This window comes from Globicephala melas, chromosome 11, assembly GCF_963455315.2.
Source record: "Globicephala melas chromosome 11, mGloMel1.2, whole genome shotgun sequence".
In the NCBI taxonomy this organism is placed as follows: Eukaryota; Metazoa; Chordata; class Mammalia; order Artiodactyla; family Delphinidae; genus Globicephala; species Globicephala melas.
Window position 1 is genome coordinate 78495573 of NC_083324.2, and position 18081 is coordinate 78513653.

The 18081-nt window shown below is 45.7% G+C and overlaps 1 protein-coding gene across 2 annotated transcripts in view; it reads right to left on the reverse strand.

Moving 5' to 3' along the window:
* The window catches only part of CILK1 (ciliogenesis associated kinase 1), a 34549-nt gene that overhangs the window by 15771 nt on the left and 697 nt on the right, over positions 1 to 18081 (reverse strand). For both annotated transcript variants that reach the window (XM_030870465.2, XM_060307822.2), the window contains exons 2-6: positions 15136 to 15190; positions 10606 to 10727; positions 9534 to 9613; positions 3033 to 3165; positions 1386 to 1557 (exon numbers count right to left, since the gene is read on the reverse strand). In XM_030870465.2, coding sequence (XP_030726325.2) covers positions 1386 to 1557; positions 3033 to 3165; positions 9534 to 9613; positions 10606 to 10727; positions 15136 to 15190 — 562 coding nt within the window. The remainder of the gene's footprint in view (positions 1 to 1385; positions 1558 to 3032; positions 3166 to 9533; positions 9614 to 10605; positions 10728 to 15135; positions 15191 to 18081) is intronic.

Here is an 18081-nt window from a genome sequence, read left to right on the forward strand (position 1 = left end):
TCCGGATGCACAGGCTCAGCAGCCATGGCTCACGGGCCCAGCCGCTCCGCAGCACTTGGGATCTTCCCGGACCGGGGCACGAACCCGTGTCCCCTGCATCGGCAGGCAGACTCTCAACCACTGCGCCACCAGGGAAGCCCCCTTCAGATAATTAAAAAAAATTTTTTGAGGGTCTGGTTTGTACCAGCAATGGTGCTAGAATGTGTAAAATAAATGCAAAAAGAAACACGAGACAAATCTGTTCCCTGAGTGAGTTTATGGTCCAGGAAACAGATTATGTACACATGATATATTAATAACACAGAACACAGCTGAACATGAAGAGATTAGAGGAATAGGGAGGAGAAAGATTACGAGGGTCTTGGAAGAAGAGTGGGATTGGGGCACATGAGACATGCACTTGGCAGAAGCGGGAGATTCTAGAGCACAGAGCCAGGAGGGGTGCAAGTGGCGGATAAGGGATTAGAGTTAGGGGGCTGGGCAGTAGATATTTTTAGGAGGGGAGGACAGTACCAGAGCTGTTCTTTAGGGGAATAAGTCTGGTCACAGACTGGAAGAAACGCTGGAGGGAAAAGACTTGAAGGCAGAAAGACTGGGGAGGTGCCCCCCTCCCCAGACACAGGCAGGGCTTCAGTCTGAGATACCGGCTGGAGATAGCAGGATCTATGGGCCAGCTGCTTGGATAAAGGGAAAGGGGAGCAAGGGAGAGAGGAAGAAGGTAAAACTGAAACTCAGCCTCAAGGCTAGGCTCTGGGATGTGATGGGACCACAGGCAGAAGTGGGGAATGAGCGAAGGAGGCTGGTTGGGGGCGAAACAAAAAGCAGTCTGGGGCTCCCCTCGTGGCGCAGTGGTTGAGAGTCCGCCTGCCGATGCAGGGGACGCGGGTTCGTGCCCCGGTCTGGGAGGATCCCGCATGCTGCGGAGTGGCTGGGCCCGTGAGCCATGGCCGCTGAGCCTGCGCGTCCGGAGCCTGTGCTCCGCAACGGGAGAGGCCACAGCAGTGAGAGGCCCGCGTAAGCAGTCTGGGTCAGACGTGCTGAGTTGGAGGTAAGGGTGAGGGTGTCAGGGAAATATCCCAGAGGAAGATGTAAATTTGTGACCAGAGTTATAAAGGAAAGGGGGAGGGCTACAGATCACATTAGGAGACGTCTGCACGGATAAGAGTTGTAGCCACGAGAACGCAGAAGCTCTGCAAGCGAGCGGAGAGGACGCGGGCAGAAAAGCAGAGGAAGCCAGGACGTCTTCCACTGCAGGGTAGGAGAAGGGCGTGGAGGACTACCCAGGGCGAGGAAGATCCAGAACGAGCCGGTGCTGCCCAGGGCGGGGGGCAGGGAACACAGGAAGCTGCAGCTTTGTCCCACAGGCCTTTGTCCCACCTCATTACCTTTTTGGGTGTCCCCAGCACTTGGCAGATTTTGAAGATTGTGTCGATCTCACTGGCCCCGGGGAAGAGTGGCCGGAGGGTGTACACCTCTGCCATGATGCAGCCCACGGCCCAGATGTCGATGGGGGAGCTATAGTTTGTGGACCGCAGGAGCACCTCCGGGGCCCGGTACCTGCAAGACCAAGGAGAAGCTAGTTCCATACCCGCTGGTCAGAAGCAAACTAAATACACACTCAGCTCCTCAGAGCGTTTCTGTATTTCTGTTTTCTGTCTAGTTCAGGGCGGTGCACGGACTCATCAAGCAACAGCTGTAGCTGCAGCGTAAAGCTGGACTCCTCTGCTTCACAGGCTTTTCTATGGAGCATTTCTTGACAGGCCTCTGCTCTATAGCATTTTCGAGAAATACAGACAGTGAGAGAGAAGAGGAAAAGAGCGAGTGAGAGAGGAGGGAAAAGGAGCGAGAGAGAATATAGAACTAGTGGTCTGTAGGCTCTTCTTGGTCATGGCCAACTGCTTAAATCAAATTCTTAGGGCCTGAAAGTTTTAATAACACCAACTGGCTGATTTTCAGACAGGTCTTTGGAGAATCTTTCACACAACTCTTTTAGGAAAAGGTCTTCTGGAAGCTCTATATACAGAATATTATTTAGATTATGGAAAAGCACAAGGGACTTCCTTTTTAAAAAAGTTTTTTATTGAAGTATATTCGATTTACAGTGTGTGTTAGTGTCTGTTGTACAACAAAGTGATTCAGATACATATATTCTTTTTCAGATTCTTTTCCATTATAGTTTATTACAAGATATTGAATATAGTTCCCTGTTGGACTTCCTTCTAAAATTGTTTACAACACAAGCTTTTTTAAAAAAAAATAAATTTATTTATTTTTATTTTATTTATTTTTGGTTGCGTTGGGTCTTTGTTACCACGCATGGGTTTTCTCTAGTTGCGGTGAGCAGGGGCTACTCTTTGTTGTGGTGTGTGGGCGTCTCACTGCGGTGGCTTCTCTTGTTGCGGAGCACGGGCTCTAGGCGTGCGGGCTTCAGTAGTTGTGGCTCAGGGCTCTAGAGCACAGGCTCAGTAGTTGTGGCGCACGGGCTTAGTTGCTCCACAGCATGTGGGATCTTCCCGGGTCAGGGCTCAAACCCGTGTCCCCTGCACTGGCAGGCAGATTTTTAACCACTGTGCCACCAGGGAAGCCCCTATAATAGCAGCTTTTAGGCTTGTACAATGCCAACATTCCTACACATATGTGTTTCAAATGGTGTTCTTAGTGGAAAATTAGTATTTGTGACAATAATATTATCCTCAGTATAATCACATGGTCTTTAAATGGTCTTTAAAAATAAGAAATGCAGGGCTTCGTTGGTGGCGCAGTGGTTGAGAGTCCGCCTGCCGATTCAGGGGACGCGGGTTCGTGCCCCGGTCCGGGAAGATCCCACATGCCGCGGAGTGGCTGGGCCCGTGAGCCATGGCCACTGAGCCTGCGCGGACGGAGCCTGTGCTCCGCAACGGGAAAGGCCACAGCAGTGAGAGGCCCGCGTACCGCAAAAAAAAATAAGAAATGCAAACATTAATATTATCCTCAGTATAATGGTATATTTTTAAAGAAGTGCAATTAAATCCTTTGAGGAAGATGGTACTCACCATCTGGTAGATACATAGTCTGTGTATGGAGGTCTTGATCGGATTTCTCGGGCCAATCCAAAGTCTGCAATTTTCACGAGTTCGGGTCCCATACAGAGGAGGTTCTCCGGCTTTAAGTCCCGATGGAAGAAGCCTGCGGAGGTGGTGGAGAAGGAATTCAGAGGCAAGATCGTGCCTGCATTACTCTTTGCAGCTGTATTGCTCTTTTCATGACAGTGATAGTCTGGTAGGACACTGAAGGCTCTGTACATTCATCCCAATGGTAATGCAGAGCCCTTTGGACCATTCATCTCCCCTTGACAAATACAAAAATGTCGAATCATTCAAAAGTTGATCTTCATAATTTTTTTCCAAGAGAGCAAACTTCTTTTAAAATATCAAAACTCCATTATGGGCTGAGATAACTTGGCAAAAAGAAATTGTCACTCAAAGAAAAAAATATCATGCCTACCTTGCCCCAGTCAGCCAGAAAGAATTTGAGATTAAAACCATTTCAAAAGACAAGTCTTATGGCTACTGAGAGTTTACAGCACAGCAAAAACACAATCACATTTTTGGTTTAAGAAACAAGGGATTTATGAATAGGACCTACTCGTATATGAGATTCTGGTGTGTGTTGCAACAAATGTTTAAATGTCAAATACTGATGACTTTGCCCAGTAAAGAAGCACAGGGGTGCATCTGTAATTCGCATTGTGAAAGGCAGAGCTAACTCACGGGATGGGAAGCCTGTCTCAGCTACCGCAGGGCTGTGGGGGTACATGTAGGAGAGACTCAAACACCCACTGATCAGTATCACATGCCTCTGAAGACCCCAAACCTTCCTCTTGCAGAGAGTACCACTGACAGACATCATTCTACCTGAGTCTAAGTCTCAATGGGTCATCAAAACCGGAAATACAGCTGTGTCAGCGCTGCTGACGGGGTTACTGGTTACCTGCCACCATCACCAATGTTGTGAAGCTGGATTCTACGAGCGCATTTACGGGAGGAAGGAAGAGCTATCTCTGAAGACGTCGGCTATTCCTCACCCACCTCTGTGCCGATGTGCTCAAGGCTGCATCTCTAACGTGCCTGCTCAATCCTCTCCAGACCTGTGTCTCTGATGGGACAGCTGATGTCACTGTCACCCTTGCACTGACCTGTCCCAAACCACTCTTCTCCTCTCCCAAATTCTCTCTCCTTCTTGAACGTTTGATATGACATCCAGGTAGCTTGTAGTTATGCTGGATCCATCTGTCCCCAGACAGTAATGGAGCTGTGTCACATTTTCCATCAAAATACCTCCTATCTGTCCTTTCTGCCCTTTCTCTGACTTAAAAATGCAAGCAGTTATGAGAATGGGATCTTTTGCCAGTGCATCCAGCAAGGCTCCCGTGGCCCCTAAAACATATGACCTGCGAGACCGATGGTCTCTCTTCCTAAACACTCAGAGCATCAAAAGCATGGAAAAAAGAGATGGCAGACAACATTTTCTTACCGAACAGATGGGAAAAGTGAGCCATGGGGGTAGCGGGGGATGAATTAGTCACGATCCTACCAAGAAGTGTGTCAGAGCTCTTGCCCTATCCGGCTCTGTTCTGTCCCTGTCGATCCAGACAGCCAAATCTTGATTTGTGGTGCTGGGCCTCTCAAGTCCACATTCACCCTGTCTCTCCTCTTAGACTCCCTTTTTCTCCTCTAGTTGGGCTACACTGTTGTTTCCAAACGTAAGTGGCATTTCTCTGATAATGAAATGTCCTCCACCCCCAGGCCCCACTGCAACTCCCCCTGCCACCATCTATATAACACCCACTCAACAAACCTGCATCTTCTCCCTGTTCAGTTCATCCTATCACATCAACTATACTCAGATACAAGCATCATTCTTGGACTCCAGACCTCGGACCTTGCTTCCACCCAGGTCACGCTCCAGTACACACTGACCACCTCCTCCCATCGGTCAAGCTTTATCCTTTCCCTGCTAACTCATCTTTAATCCTACTTCCACAGAGAACATGGGCACTAATGAAATGAGGAGAGAGAAGATTCTGGTTCCCCATTTATCCCTCTAAGCAGCTTTCCTTTCTATGGCTCATACTTCAGGCCCAATATAAACTATCAGAGGGAAAATGGCTAGGAAAAAAAGTTGAACTGCAAACAGACTCTTTAAAAGTGACTGATGAAAACTGTATTTGTCAGTTGACATATGTCACCTGTTATACTGTATTCGAGGATAAGCCTTTATAACTAGGAAGCATTTGTGAATATGTCTGTAGAATATCTGGCCCTCTGTTCTTTTCATTACTGAATAATAGCAATAATTATTATCAGCCTTATACCCATGAGTTCTATTCCTTGGTAATTTAAGGTATAAGACCCTCTTGTCATGTACCTTTACTTTTCATCTCTATTTTAACGAAGCATCACGATTTTATCACTATGAGAGGAAACGCTGCACAGTGGTTAAGTGTGTAGACCGATCGGGTTGCCTGATTTCAAATCTGGCTGGAAAATCACTTAACCTCTCTGTGCTTCACTTTCCTCCTCTGTAAAATGGGGAAATAACAGCATCTACCTCATGGGGTTGTTTTGCAGGATTCAGTGTGTTAATATTTGTAGAGCTTTCAGTGCAGCGCTTGGCACATCTGCACCTTGCAAGAGCTTGTCACTGTTAGTAGTACGAATCCTCTCATTTTATCTTCCCCACAACCTGGCAAGGGGGACAGGCAGACACGGCTCCATTTGTTGCAGATAAGAATTAAGGCTCGCGAGGCCGGTGACTGCCCACCCCCCCCCCCCGGGGCCCCCCCGCCTGTGAGGAGGTGGCACTAAGTTCTGATCTGACTCCTGGCTGGGCACGTGTTCTGCTGATGTGTGCACTCAGGCTTGTAACAATGAGCCCACGTCACCCTCTGAGCTTCTGATTCACAGTGGAAACCCTTATTGCTGGGTTATTCAGAGATCAGGCAACAGCAAAGTGCTGTTAACACAGAATCTTCCTGTTCGAAACTGTTTGGCTTTCAGAACACAGGAACAGACCTCCAATTTAATTTCAGGGTACCCCATGCCAGTCGAATAACAGAGGGATTTTCTCTTTCATCCTGGCAGAAAATGCGTTGTGCTTCGTTTTTTTATTAACAACCCTTGGGCAAGGAAAACATCAAGCCACAAAGAAGGCTTTCTCCCCTCCACATTCTGTTCATGAGGAATCTGATAGGAATATAGGGAAATAACCAGAGAATACTTAAACATTATGAATTTCTGTAGCACAACTTCCTGCTAGGGAAGTTGTAATTTCACAGGTATTACTGAATTTAAACCCACAGTGCTTTTATCAATAAGGCCAGGAGGACAGCAACACATAGAAAGGCCAAGGGCTGACTCAAGGTCACGCACAGCAAGACAGTGGTGAAACATGGTAGCAGAGAACCACCTCTTGGGGCCAAACGTTGTCCTTTAAGCCACCTAAGGCATTCTGGATTTCCTGCATGGATATCTGTAAGGGCAGGGCAAGGATGAAACACGGTTTGCATTAATTATTTAATTCCTGCAAAGTATATCTGCTTTGGCATTGCTCGATCAGCTCCAAGTGGAGCTGAGTTTTCATTCCCTGTGGGGGGGAAGTAGTCACTGACATGAACCATGGCCATGGCAACCACCTGCAGCTCTGTTCTCTGCTCCCAAAGGAGTCCACTCCCAGGGACAGAATGCACCTTCTCACAGTGAGAACCAGACAACAGGGAAGAGCCTGACACTCACAAGACAAATCTGCAAAGTGCTTTTGATTATTTCTTTTCTGTGACTGGAGGAAAAGAACAACATTAAGCTCCAAAGTGAAGTCAACACCGTATGAAAACCATTCAAAGTTTTCAAAAATCATTTATCAATGAAAATGAGATAGAACCTGCAAAGTGAATATCCACCCCACCTCCAACTACTATCACCACTTTCTTCACTTCTTGTTCTCTGTTCTCTGTGAGAAGAGACAGGTTTTTCTAGAGAAGTGTAGCAAACGGGCACAGATACGGGAGCTAATCTCCGCTCTACTGCTTTAATGCAGTGCGGTCTTTGGCAGGTCTTTAAACCTCCCTGAACCTCAGTTTCCTCTTCTTTGAAAGGAATAGATACCATCTGTCCTCTCTACCTGAGAAACTGGCAAGGAAACAAGGTAACGGATGAAATAATATTAAGCTCAGACTGGGACTGGCACTTAGCTGGGGGAGAGTGTCCACAAGAATCTTAGGGAGAAGCATGGTGCTGGGGTTAGAAAAGCGAAGGAGGTCTGACCATCCTAAACTGAGCTTTCCCTTCCACCATTTCTGAACACCATCGGAGTATGTAAGGTGTGCAAGGAAGACTGACAGTGCAGAGTTTCAAAGAGGTGTTTTGACACAATAATTTACGGATGCTAAAATACTGGATACGAATATGTACTGTGTGTGTGTGCATACATGTGCATTTGTGGGTACTGGGGGGAGAGTGTATGTGTAGGTGCACATGTGCATGTGTACACGCAGATGTGTGCGTGTGTATGCACAAGTATGGGTGCGTGTGTGTGCGTGCGCATCTGCGTTGATTTGATGGGATTTGGTAGAGACCTGGATAAAAGGATACAAGTTCTTTCTGGCAACAACTATCTGAGTCTCACAAAAAGCAACAAAAAGGAAAGGAAGAGAAAGCCAACACGTATCAACTTTCTTATAGATCCATCATGCCGTTCCCAGTACTGAGCAAAGAGCCCCAGTAACTGAGACGCTATGACGGGTCCCTATGTGAAAACTTCTGGTTGACCTTTCTCTTTGGAGAATTCCTTTGATTTCTCACCATTTCTTTTTCCTGGGCTCTCAGATCTAGTAAGTGCCTCTTCTCCTCCTACTTGTCCCTAAAGACACCATACCAGAAGTTTTCAGCATTTTGCAAACTCATACCATCCCTTGGGAAATTCTTGTGGCAAAAGTGCTCCTTCTACCCGTGTCAGTGGAATCAGAGATACCTTTTACTGAAAACTTTTTACTAGAATTGGTTCATGGGCTTGCATATCACTCTCGAATTATTCAGCACATGCCCGCAGCTTCCAAGAACTTGTACAGACAGCCTCTGTTTGGCCTCTACATGTGATGGTTGCTTAGGGGTCACAGAGCAGGCTGGGAAGGGTCCCAGACGTACCATGCAGCACAGTGTCTTTTCCCCTCACTGCCAATTTGCGTCAAATCTGAACTGACTGTATCATCAAAGGGCTTCCGCCCAGTTTCCTTATTGGGTAATGAAACTCATTTGTTGGTGCAATATTTGCAATGGCAATGATACCCTTAGACTGGGAGGGAACAGATTTCTGTCTGTGCAAGATCAGCTTGCCATCTGTCTGTATGTCAAAGCAACCTCAAATGGCCTTCTGAGGGACTCCTGGCTCCCCTGGTGGACACGTCCATCCCGAGGCTCTGCGTTCATGAGAACATATCGACCCAACCCAAGTTGGGTCTGTGGCCAGTTAGCAACCCAAACTAGTAATACCTCAGGACTTGCTGGAAATATAACCTCAAATGCATTGCTACTCAATACTGTTCAAAAGTTCAGCTAAGAACAATAGCGATGGAGGATTTCCTGAAGGGTATATGACCATCCATACCTCTGGATGCCCTAAATCTCTCCCTGGACTCACCAGACCATTCCCAGAGTGAATCATACTGGGCCCCAGTAGGACCATTTTCTCTGATCAGGTGATGTAATTGGCCTATATTGAGGAAGATGACCTGAAACTGTCCCATGTAACTTGTCACTGTGTTTACCATAAAGTCATGTTACATAAGGATCCATGACAGAAACCTCTCTGGTATCAGCACCAAGAAAAGTTCTGCTTCTCTTGGGCAACTGAACTGTTTTTACCTTGGAGGAACCATGTAGGTTGTAATTGGTCGTGTTTCACGTTCTGCATTGTCTGACAGCAAACTCAGGCTCACATCTGTAGCCTGCTTCTTCTACTTAAGTAAAACTTGCTGACATGTATTTTGTCGATTAACCTCACCCTGGCTATGTCCGTGCCTTGTTTTGCCTTTTTCTTTGCTTATTTTAAGTGTATTTTATTTTCCTGGATTGCATAGATCTTGTTAGACCACTTTGCACCCTTCTGAACAAGCTGAAATTGAAATACATTAAAAAAATGAAAAGCCACAGCAAAGCAGTGTTAGTTAGTAGGTTAAACATCATATGTGAAACTTCTATGAATTCTAATCGTAGGTTCCTGATTAATACACCAGTTAATGGTCAGGAATAACTCTTAGATCTGTAACTAACAAGCTTCATGTTAAAGCCTAACGAATAAGAACACACAGACATGATAAATAATGAGGGAAATTCAGAAATCAAGCTACAGAAGATAACATATTCCAAAATCCATTGTCAGCCTCTCAACTCTTCAATTTTTTCTGAGTCGATTACAAAAGACACTGATGCTTCCTACATCTTCCACCTGATGACAGCATTTCACTGCTATTCCAAAGCACAATACTCCAAATCACCTACCGTGTTTGTGAATAAATGCGAGTCCTTGCAATATCTGATACATGATATTTCTTATAGCAGATTCAGGAAACAACTTATTTCTGTACAGGGCAGAGGAAAAAAAGTTATAAGTCTAGATTTATGAAATTTGTTAATGAAAACAAAGCCCCTGTTTTCATGTTCTTTTGGTTATACAGTAAGAATTTAAGAAAACACTTGCTGACATGCTAATCTGACTAGATCCTCTGATAATAAAGATCAAAGAAAAACAACTGCTTATCCATGTAAGAGAGCCTACCTTATAAGCACCGAATCAGTTATGTTACAAAAAAGCAACGATCAAACATTTAATAACAAACAAAAAAATTCCCTCCAAGGTATCATATAAAAGTCTCCTCTCTCCATAATATAATTAAAGCTTAAAAATTTTTGATGGGGAAAATCTGAGGTCTTTCAGATGAAGGGCTTATGAGATGCAGTGGATAGAGACATTTTCCCTGGTTGGGCAAACCACACAGCTTCTCTGCTGTTATTGACAATGGAAACGATATTTGTTCACTGAAATCACTCAGAAGGATGCTCAGAATGGCATTCAACTGCCACCAGGAAAATGTGCCCAAGAGGTTCTACATGGTTTACTTGTCAAGTCCAAAATGACCATCAGAGGTAAGTTTTTTAAATTAGTTTCTTTGTCTTCCCAGCATGCGAGCCCTGTGCACTGTAGTAAGAAAGGCACTGAAAGGAACCTGGAAGTTCCGATGGATGGCTCAGAATGAATGAAGCTGCTACACCCCTCACTTGTGGTCACTCTGCCCATACAGTCCTGTTGGGAAGGAGAGCTGCAGAGTATCTGTTAAATCTCTGAGCCTGTTAGGGTGAATAACCCATTAAGACATTCAAGACGGCAGCACTGAAAGCAGCTTCTCTGCCGTTATCACAGGGCCTCCAAAGCAGGAATGCAGATGGGGCCCTCATCTCATGGGCAGCTTTAAACAGCCAAGGCCAAGCAGCATGACCACAATAAACAAAAGCAGAAAGAAAACACATCCACTTTGCAACATTTATTTCTAAGATCACGATGACCACACTGTACCTTTCTTTAATGAGTTGGTAAAGATTTTCCTTCATGTACTCAAAGATAAAATAAAGATGATCATTTTCCCTGATAACTTCTTTTAATTTTACTACATTGGCATGGTTGAGCTTCTTTAAAGACTGAAAGGCGAAGAAGAAAAACAAAAAATTAGAGCAAGTCTGTTGTTGAAAAAAGCAATTCCACATATACTTAGGGAGAAACACCTAATTCCAGAACCACAGAGTGCCACAATTCATTTGTTATTGACAATGTGTTAATAAATGGTATTTCTCTGAAGTTGGTATTAACTTTATGTAGAAAAACTATTTCAATTAACTGACTAGAAGGTAAGAACTTGACCATCACTGGAACTCCTGGCTGCCCCCAGGACCAGGCAGTGGGCCAGGGCTATTTTAGGTGCACTCCCTCCAGGTGATGGAATTCACGCCATGAAAGTGGCCAGAGGGGAATCCACTGAGGCTTTGATTGATCTGATACTGAAGAGGCAGCTGCTGGGAGCTGAGATCACCAGGCAGCAGTCTGCAGACACTCTGAACAGGAAATTGCTCAGACAGAGGCTGGCAGCCTGATTCTCCCAACTTTCTTCTGACACGTGTGTGTCCATGGGACGCACAGCGCTCCTTACAAGGTGAGTGTTAAAGGAGGAGAAGAAGGAGGGGAGAAGGAGGAGAAATCTCATGGGAAAGATCCTGAGGTGAGATGGGAGAGACACCTCTGCTTCCAAGAACAGCAAAGGTAAAAAAGTCAAGCGGGGGATGAGGAACAGAGGGTGGCTCAGAAAATGGTAAGTGACCCTCTGATTATTCTCCATGCGCATGTACGGTTTTCCTCCTCCTGGAACATACACGTGAGTGCAGCCATGCGCAAGCTATTTTCTGTTTGCATCACTAGCTCTGTCCACGGTGAACAAATACACTTTCATGTTGGTGAGCAGTAATCCAGTTCATGTGTGACAGCCGGACACCCAACTGTGGGTTTGCTCACCAGGTGATCAGAATTTGATAGACCGGCTCCTTCAAGAATGCCTCAAGGCGTCACCGTGGCAGGGGGTTGAGCCCTTTCATTCAAAAAGCCTCTTCCTCATAGAGACGTGAGTCCGATAATAATAAATTTTAAAGCCCTCTTTATCTTTGAATTTCCTTCAAAGGAACATTCCTTCTATAAAACAAACAGAATGTCTGAAGATGAAAGTGTTAACATGAGTGTCCAAATCTGGAAGGACACTCAGTAACGACGCACCCAAGGGATCAGAGCTGGGGAATGTGCAGTATGACCGAGTTACTTCAAGCAGCTGGGAAGAGAGAGGAAATATGGCCAGTGAATGAGAACAAAATAAGACGCTTCTGGAACCTCTTCCCTGAAAGACAAGCTTTTGCCAAGCGCCTCTCTGGCAGGAAATACTCAGCTGTTTTGGCCAAATGGCCAAATCCTTCCAGAATGACCCAACAGGCTGATTACTTTTTCTAGCTGGGTTGGATTTCTGGTTCTCCATGAGTAGCAAGCATTGCCTAACTTGTAAGCATTCACCAGACTCTCATGGACTGCAGGCGTCTTTCCTGCTTGTTTGCTTAAAATGCACCACCAGCAATGGCTGAGGTGTCCAGTGGATGAGCAGCAGAATGAACAGGGCAGATTCATTCAGAGGAAAATGAAGTCGTTTTCAAAGCTTTGCAAGAAGAGAATTCTAGGCAAGGAGGAGGATACCGTCTGCCGCAAGTGTGTTTTGAGCATGAATTACCGGCCCAGGTCTAACAGTGGCTCCAGCTCTCGTTTCTCAGTGAGGCTCAGGGGCAAGTTAAAGTCTATATCAGTTTAATAGAAAAAGAATTAATTTAAAACATGAATTAATTTTGTGGAGGACGTCATGTGATTCATTTTCAAGAGGTATATTTCCAGAAAGAAGTCATCTTGTGTTGGCTTGGGAAAGGCTTCCAAAAAGATGTAGAGGCAGGACAGTCGTATCAGGCAGAGAGGGAGCATATCAGGGGGATGCTTCAAGGAGGAGGAATCTGCAAGCTCTGAGTGGTCGGTGAGCGTCTCATACACGAGACTTGAAGGAAGAATCAGGCTTGGACAAACTCGGTGGGAGGGCAAGGGCACGTCAGGAGGGAGCCCCTCAGAGATTGGGTGTGGGAGCAAGTGGCCACCCAGTGTTGGAGGGATGAGAACTGCCCGGATGCCAGTTGCATGCCCACTGAAGTCTTCTGACAGACCCTGAGCTTGAGACCAAGCTTCGCTGCCTAGAGCTGTGTTTCCCTCCAGCAAATTACGGAATCTCTGGGCCTCAGCTGTGCCCATCGGGAAATTCAAGATACTAAGACTTTCCTCATCAGGTGGTTGTGGGGATGAAATAAGACAGAGCACGTAAGGTGCTGCCTGGCCCATAACAGCTGCTCAGTAAATGGTAGATGGTGTGTGAGTGAACAGCTGAGTGCTAGGGAGATGAGAGGTGTGGAGAGTGGGGAGCACAGGCCACTGCAATGAGCTATGGTTTCTGAGTGCAGGGGTAGATGATCATTAACACAAGAGGGAGAAAATATAAGCACTGAGGGAGGCAGACATTCTAGAAAATTCAGACGCTGGTGTCCACTAAGCAGGTGGATATATGGGACTGAAGCAGGGGTCAGCAAACTTTTCTGTCAAGGGACAGAGAGTAAATATTTTGGGCTCTCTAGGTCATATGGTCCCTGCTGTAACTACTTAGCTTTGTCAGTGTAGTGTGAAATCAGCCACAGATAATATATAAACAAATGGACATGGCTGCGTTCCAACATTTTTTTTTTTTTTTTTTTTAACAAAAACAGGCAGTGGGCTATTTACTGACCCCTGGTCTAAATGCATAAGAAAGATAAAAGATGTGATGGGGCTGCTGAAGCAAGGGGAAATGAATAAAATCACCCAGGAGGAGAAGCCAGAGCAAAGGAGAAAATTGCTGAGAAGAGAATGTGAGGAATTATCCATACGTAAAGGGTGAAACCATAGAACCACTAGTGAAAGGCAAGAAGAGGTAGAAGAGGTGGGTCAAAGCAGAGTCCCAGAGACCTGGGAAAGGAGAGGAGGAAGTGGTCCACAGACAAGAAAATGTCTGACAAAATGATCCTGGACTTTTTTTTTTAATCTTTTGGCCACGCCGCACAGCATGTGGGATCTTATTTCTCCAACTAGGGATTGAACCTGAGCCCCCTGTGTTGGCAGCGCAGACCGCCAGGGAAGTCCCAATGATCCTGGACTTGACAGCTGGTGGCTTTTAGGAGAGCAACTTCCGTAGAGTTGCAGAGGTGAATGCCTGATTCAGTTAAGTGGAAAGTCAGTGGTGGGGGGAAATGACAGCGGAGGGGGTGCTCTGGAAGGTAAGGTCAGGAAGGGGAAGGGGTGGGAGCTCCAGGGGAGGGAGGGCTGAGCCTGGTTAGACAGAACGGTGGGCAAATTGATAGACTGAAGACAAGGAGCCAGTGGAAAGGAGTTTAAAGATATGGGAAGGTTTATAATAGCCAAAGGTGTCCCAGTGTCCATCGATGGATGAATGGATAAACAATATATACTAGATCCATACAATGGAATGTTAATCAGCCTTAAAAAGGAAGGAAATCCTGACACATGGATGAATTTAGAAGACATTCTGCTAAGTGAATTAAGCCAGTCACAAAAATGACAGATACTGTATGATTGCGCTTATATGAGGTACCTAGTGCAGTCGACAGATAGAATGTAGAATGGTGCTGTCCAGGGGCTGGGAGGAGGGATTCACTGCGAATTATTGTTTAATGGACATAGAGTTTCAGTTTTGCAAGATAAAAAGAGTCCTGGAGATGGGCCATTCTGATGGGTGTACAACATTATGTATGTACTTAATGCCACTGAGCTGTACCATTTTTAGGTCAAATACGCAATTCTGTATCTATTTTGAGTCCTTTGGGTTCTAGCACAGGACACCTTTATCGCTGTTCTAACAATCTGGACTATTTCTCTGATTATCTACCTGGCAACCTGCCACTTTCCTTTGAGTTGTTGTTAACCTTAATGCATAGGCATTGTTTGCAGAAAGTGTGCAGAGGAGCCTTCTCCAGAGATGGCTACAAAATGTCATTGTTACATATGTTCAACTTCTGGATGGTATGACAGATTTTCTGATGTTGTCCAGTGTGCTATGTAAACAAAACTGTGCAAAGCTTTAAAAAAAATGGTCAAAAGGTAAGTACTATGTATATTTCATCACCATTTGAAAGAAAAGAGACGCTAGTGAGAAACTAGTGAAAGCTGAATAAATCGGTGGTTTAGTTAACAGCACTATTACCAAGGTTTAAAAAGAAGTACACGCACACACACCAAAAAACTAAAAAAAAGTGCACACACAGAAATAGCACAGCAATCTTCTCCTCTCAGCTGTCAGCTGCATTACGTTATCATCTGCCTCCTTTTTCAACATCAGTGAAACAATTCAAACTGTATCAACTATAAATCTATGCGTGTATAAAGCTATTTTCATCAACCATACCATAAATTATCCCTTTGTGTATTAATAAATACCTTGACCTCCCGAAGGTTCATGCATTCCTCCCAGGAATAAAACTTTCTTTTCATTCTAAAAGAGAAGAAAGAAACAAACAGCACGTTTATTCCCAGTAACTGGCTATGCTTTATCTTAAAAAAAAATGTTTTTGTTCTGAACCTAATGAACAGTGCTTAAAGTGGGTTCCAATTTCTACCAGATACTATACTATCCAAAACAGCATTTTATTTAAAAACCTGGCAGTGCAATCAATCCTCCAGCACAAAATTTCCCAGCAGAGTTAGCACGAGGGCATTGCAAAGAGGCCTGGACTGCTGTCTTGCTCTGTCACTAATTAGCTAACCCTGCCCTGGAGGAAAACCCCCCCAGGCTTATTTTATCTGGACCAGAGCTGTCCAATCGAACTTTCTGTATTGGTGGAAATGTTCTGTACTGTCCAGTACAGTAGACACAGGTGACTACTGAGCACCTGGCGTGAGGCTAGGGCAACACAGAAACCGAATTGTTAATTTAAATTTTAAATTTAAATGATATATGATTACTTGCCACCATGTTGGACGGCACAGGGATGGACACTCCGGTACAGGGGGTGGCAAACTATGGCCCACGGGCCAATTCCACCCGACCATCTGATTTTATACAGCCCATGGGACAAGAATGCATTTATACTTTTAAGTGGTTGGGAAAAACAAAGCAAAAGAAAATAATAATTGTGACATGTGAAAATGATCTGAAATTCCAGTTTCAGTTTCCATAAATGAAGTTTTGCTGGAACACAATCACACTCATTTGCTTCCATATGATACATGGCTGCTTTCCCACTACAACAGCAGAGCTGGGTTATGACAGAGACCACATGGCGTGCAAAGCCTAAAACATTTACTGTCTGGCCCTTTGCAGGAAAAGTGTGCCAACCCCTGGTCCAGAGCCTGAGGGGAGAGACAGACAGCCTGGTGAGCTGGCCAGAAATCTAAGGGTTCTCTCTTTCATGGCCCTTCAACCACATCATCTCATTTGAATCTTATAGCAGCACCATGAGATAGATGGGATGGGTGGAAACTAAGAAACAGAGAAGTTATGCCATTTCACCAGGGTCTCATTGCTGGCTAGTAACAGATCAACTCTCATCTCTCCCCCTCACTCTGAGAGTCTGTCCCCATGGCACACTGTCTCCCAGCTGAGTGACCATTTCCTTTATTCGTGCCCCAGATATATTTTAGCCCCTGCTACACGTGGCAGAGGCCCAGGCACTGGAGATACAATGATGGGCAAGACGTTGCTCATGGAACCGACCTCGGAGCAGGAAGGCAGGTCATCCATCGACTTCTGTGCTGAGTGCCATGAAGGGAAGGGACAGGGCACCATGAAAGTGGACCCCAACGTGACCTAATCTTGTCTAGGGTATCAGGAAACAGCCTTCCAGTGAAGTGGTATTTCAACCAAGACCTGAAGGACCCGGAGAATTTGGCCTGGTCGGAGGCATGCGGTAGTGAGTAGCATGGGAAGACAGAGGGCAGAAAGGTATCTGGTGAGTTCAAGAAGCCAAAAGGCCAGTGTGGCCAGGACAAAGCAGGCAAGGGAGTAGTGGGAGGAAATGCAGCCAAAGAAAACAGGCAGGGGCCGAGTGAAGCAGCAAGTTGTAAAATTGGGGGCTTGACCCTAAAACTGATAGGAAGACATTAAAAGCTCTTCGTTTGGGATCCCTGAAAGCAGAGCCTGAGGCAAGGACTTGGATGCAGGGAGTTGATTTGGGAGGTGATTCCAGGAACCTAGGGCAAGGAGCAGGGAACCTGAGAACAGAGAGGGGGGAAACCCATGAAAGGACACATTACAGAGCTGACACTGCAGTGGGCAATGGGGGCTCAGTCCTGCTGGGGACCTTCTGTGGACCAAGCAGGAGCACCTTGGTTGAGTCTCCCACGTGCACCTGAGGTGGGATACTGGTGGCAGGCACATCACTGCACACCCCAGCATGCTGAAGTCAGGTGGGACAAGGGGACATGATGGGGCAGCAAAGAAGGTTTGGTACAATTGATTTTAGACAATTAGACTCACGTGTTTAATATAATCCCTTCAGGCTGGAATGGACAGGGGTAAGAATGGAAGCCAGGAACCCTAGAGAGGAAAGTATTCTAGAGGCAGAGGAGGTAAATGATAACGAGTTGAATGGGAGGTTAGCAGTGGGGAATTGGAGAAGTAGGTGGATCAGATAAATATCTGGTAGTTAGAGTCTATAGGACCAGACGACCAGTGCTGGGGCACAGGGAGGGGTTTCGGGGGACTCCCAGGCTTTGCGGGGATGGAAATGTGTCATTTATCAAGATAGGCATTATATGCTGGATGTAAGTTCAGTTTTGGGTATGATGAGTGTGAAGTGTCTTCAGGGCATCCAAATGGAGATGTTGAGAAGGCAACTGGATATAGATGGGTGTGGCAGGCAGACTCTAAAATGGTCCCCAAAACTCCCCATCTCCTGGTATTCACAAACTGGCATAACCCCCCTTCTTTTAATGACTTGCTTCTAACCAATAGAATACAGCAGTTTGAGAGGATACCCCTTCTGTGATTAGTTCACAAATGCAATAAGATGTCACTTCCATCTTGGTTGAAGACTCTCATTGCCTTCTTGATTTCCACGTCTTGATGGAGCAAGTTGCCATGTTGTGAGCTGCTCTTTGGAGAGGCCCACATGGCAAGGGACTGAGGGCAGCCTCCAGCCAAGAGCCAGCAGAGGACTAAGGCCCTCAGTCCAACAACTCCCAAGGTACTGAATGCTGCCCACAGTCATGTGAGTGAGCTTGGAAGTGGATCCTTCTCCAGTCCAGCCTTCAGATGAGATCTCAGCACCAGCTAGCAGCTTGACTGCAGCCTCATGAGAGACCCCAAAGCAGAGAACTCAGCTAAGCCAGGCCCAGACTCCTGACCCACAGAAACTGTGAGATAGTTGTCTTAAACCACAATTT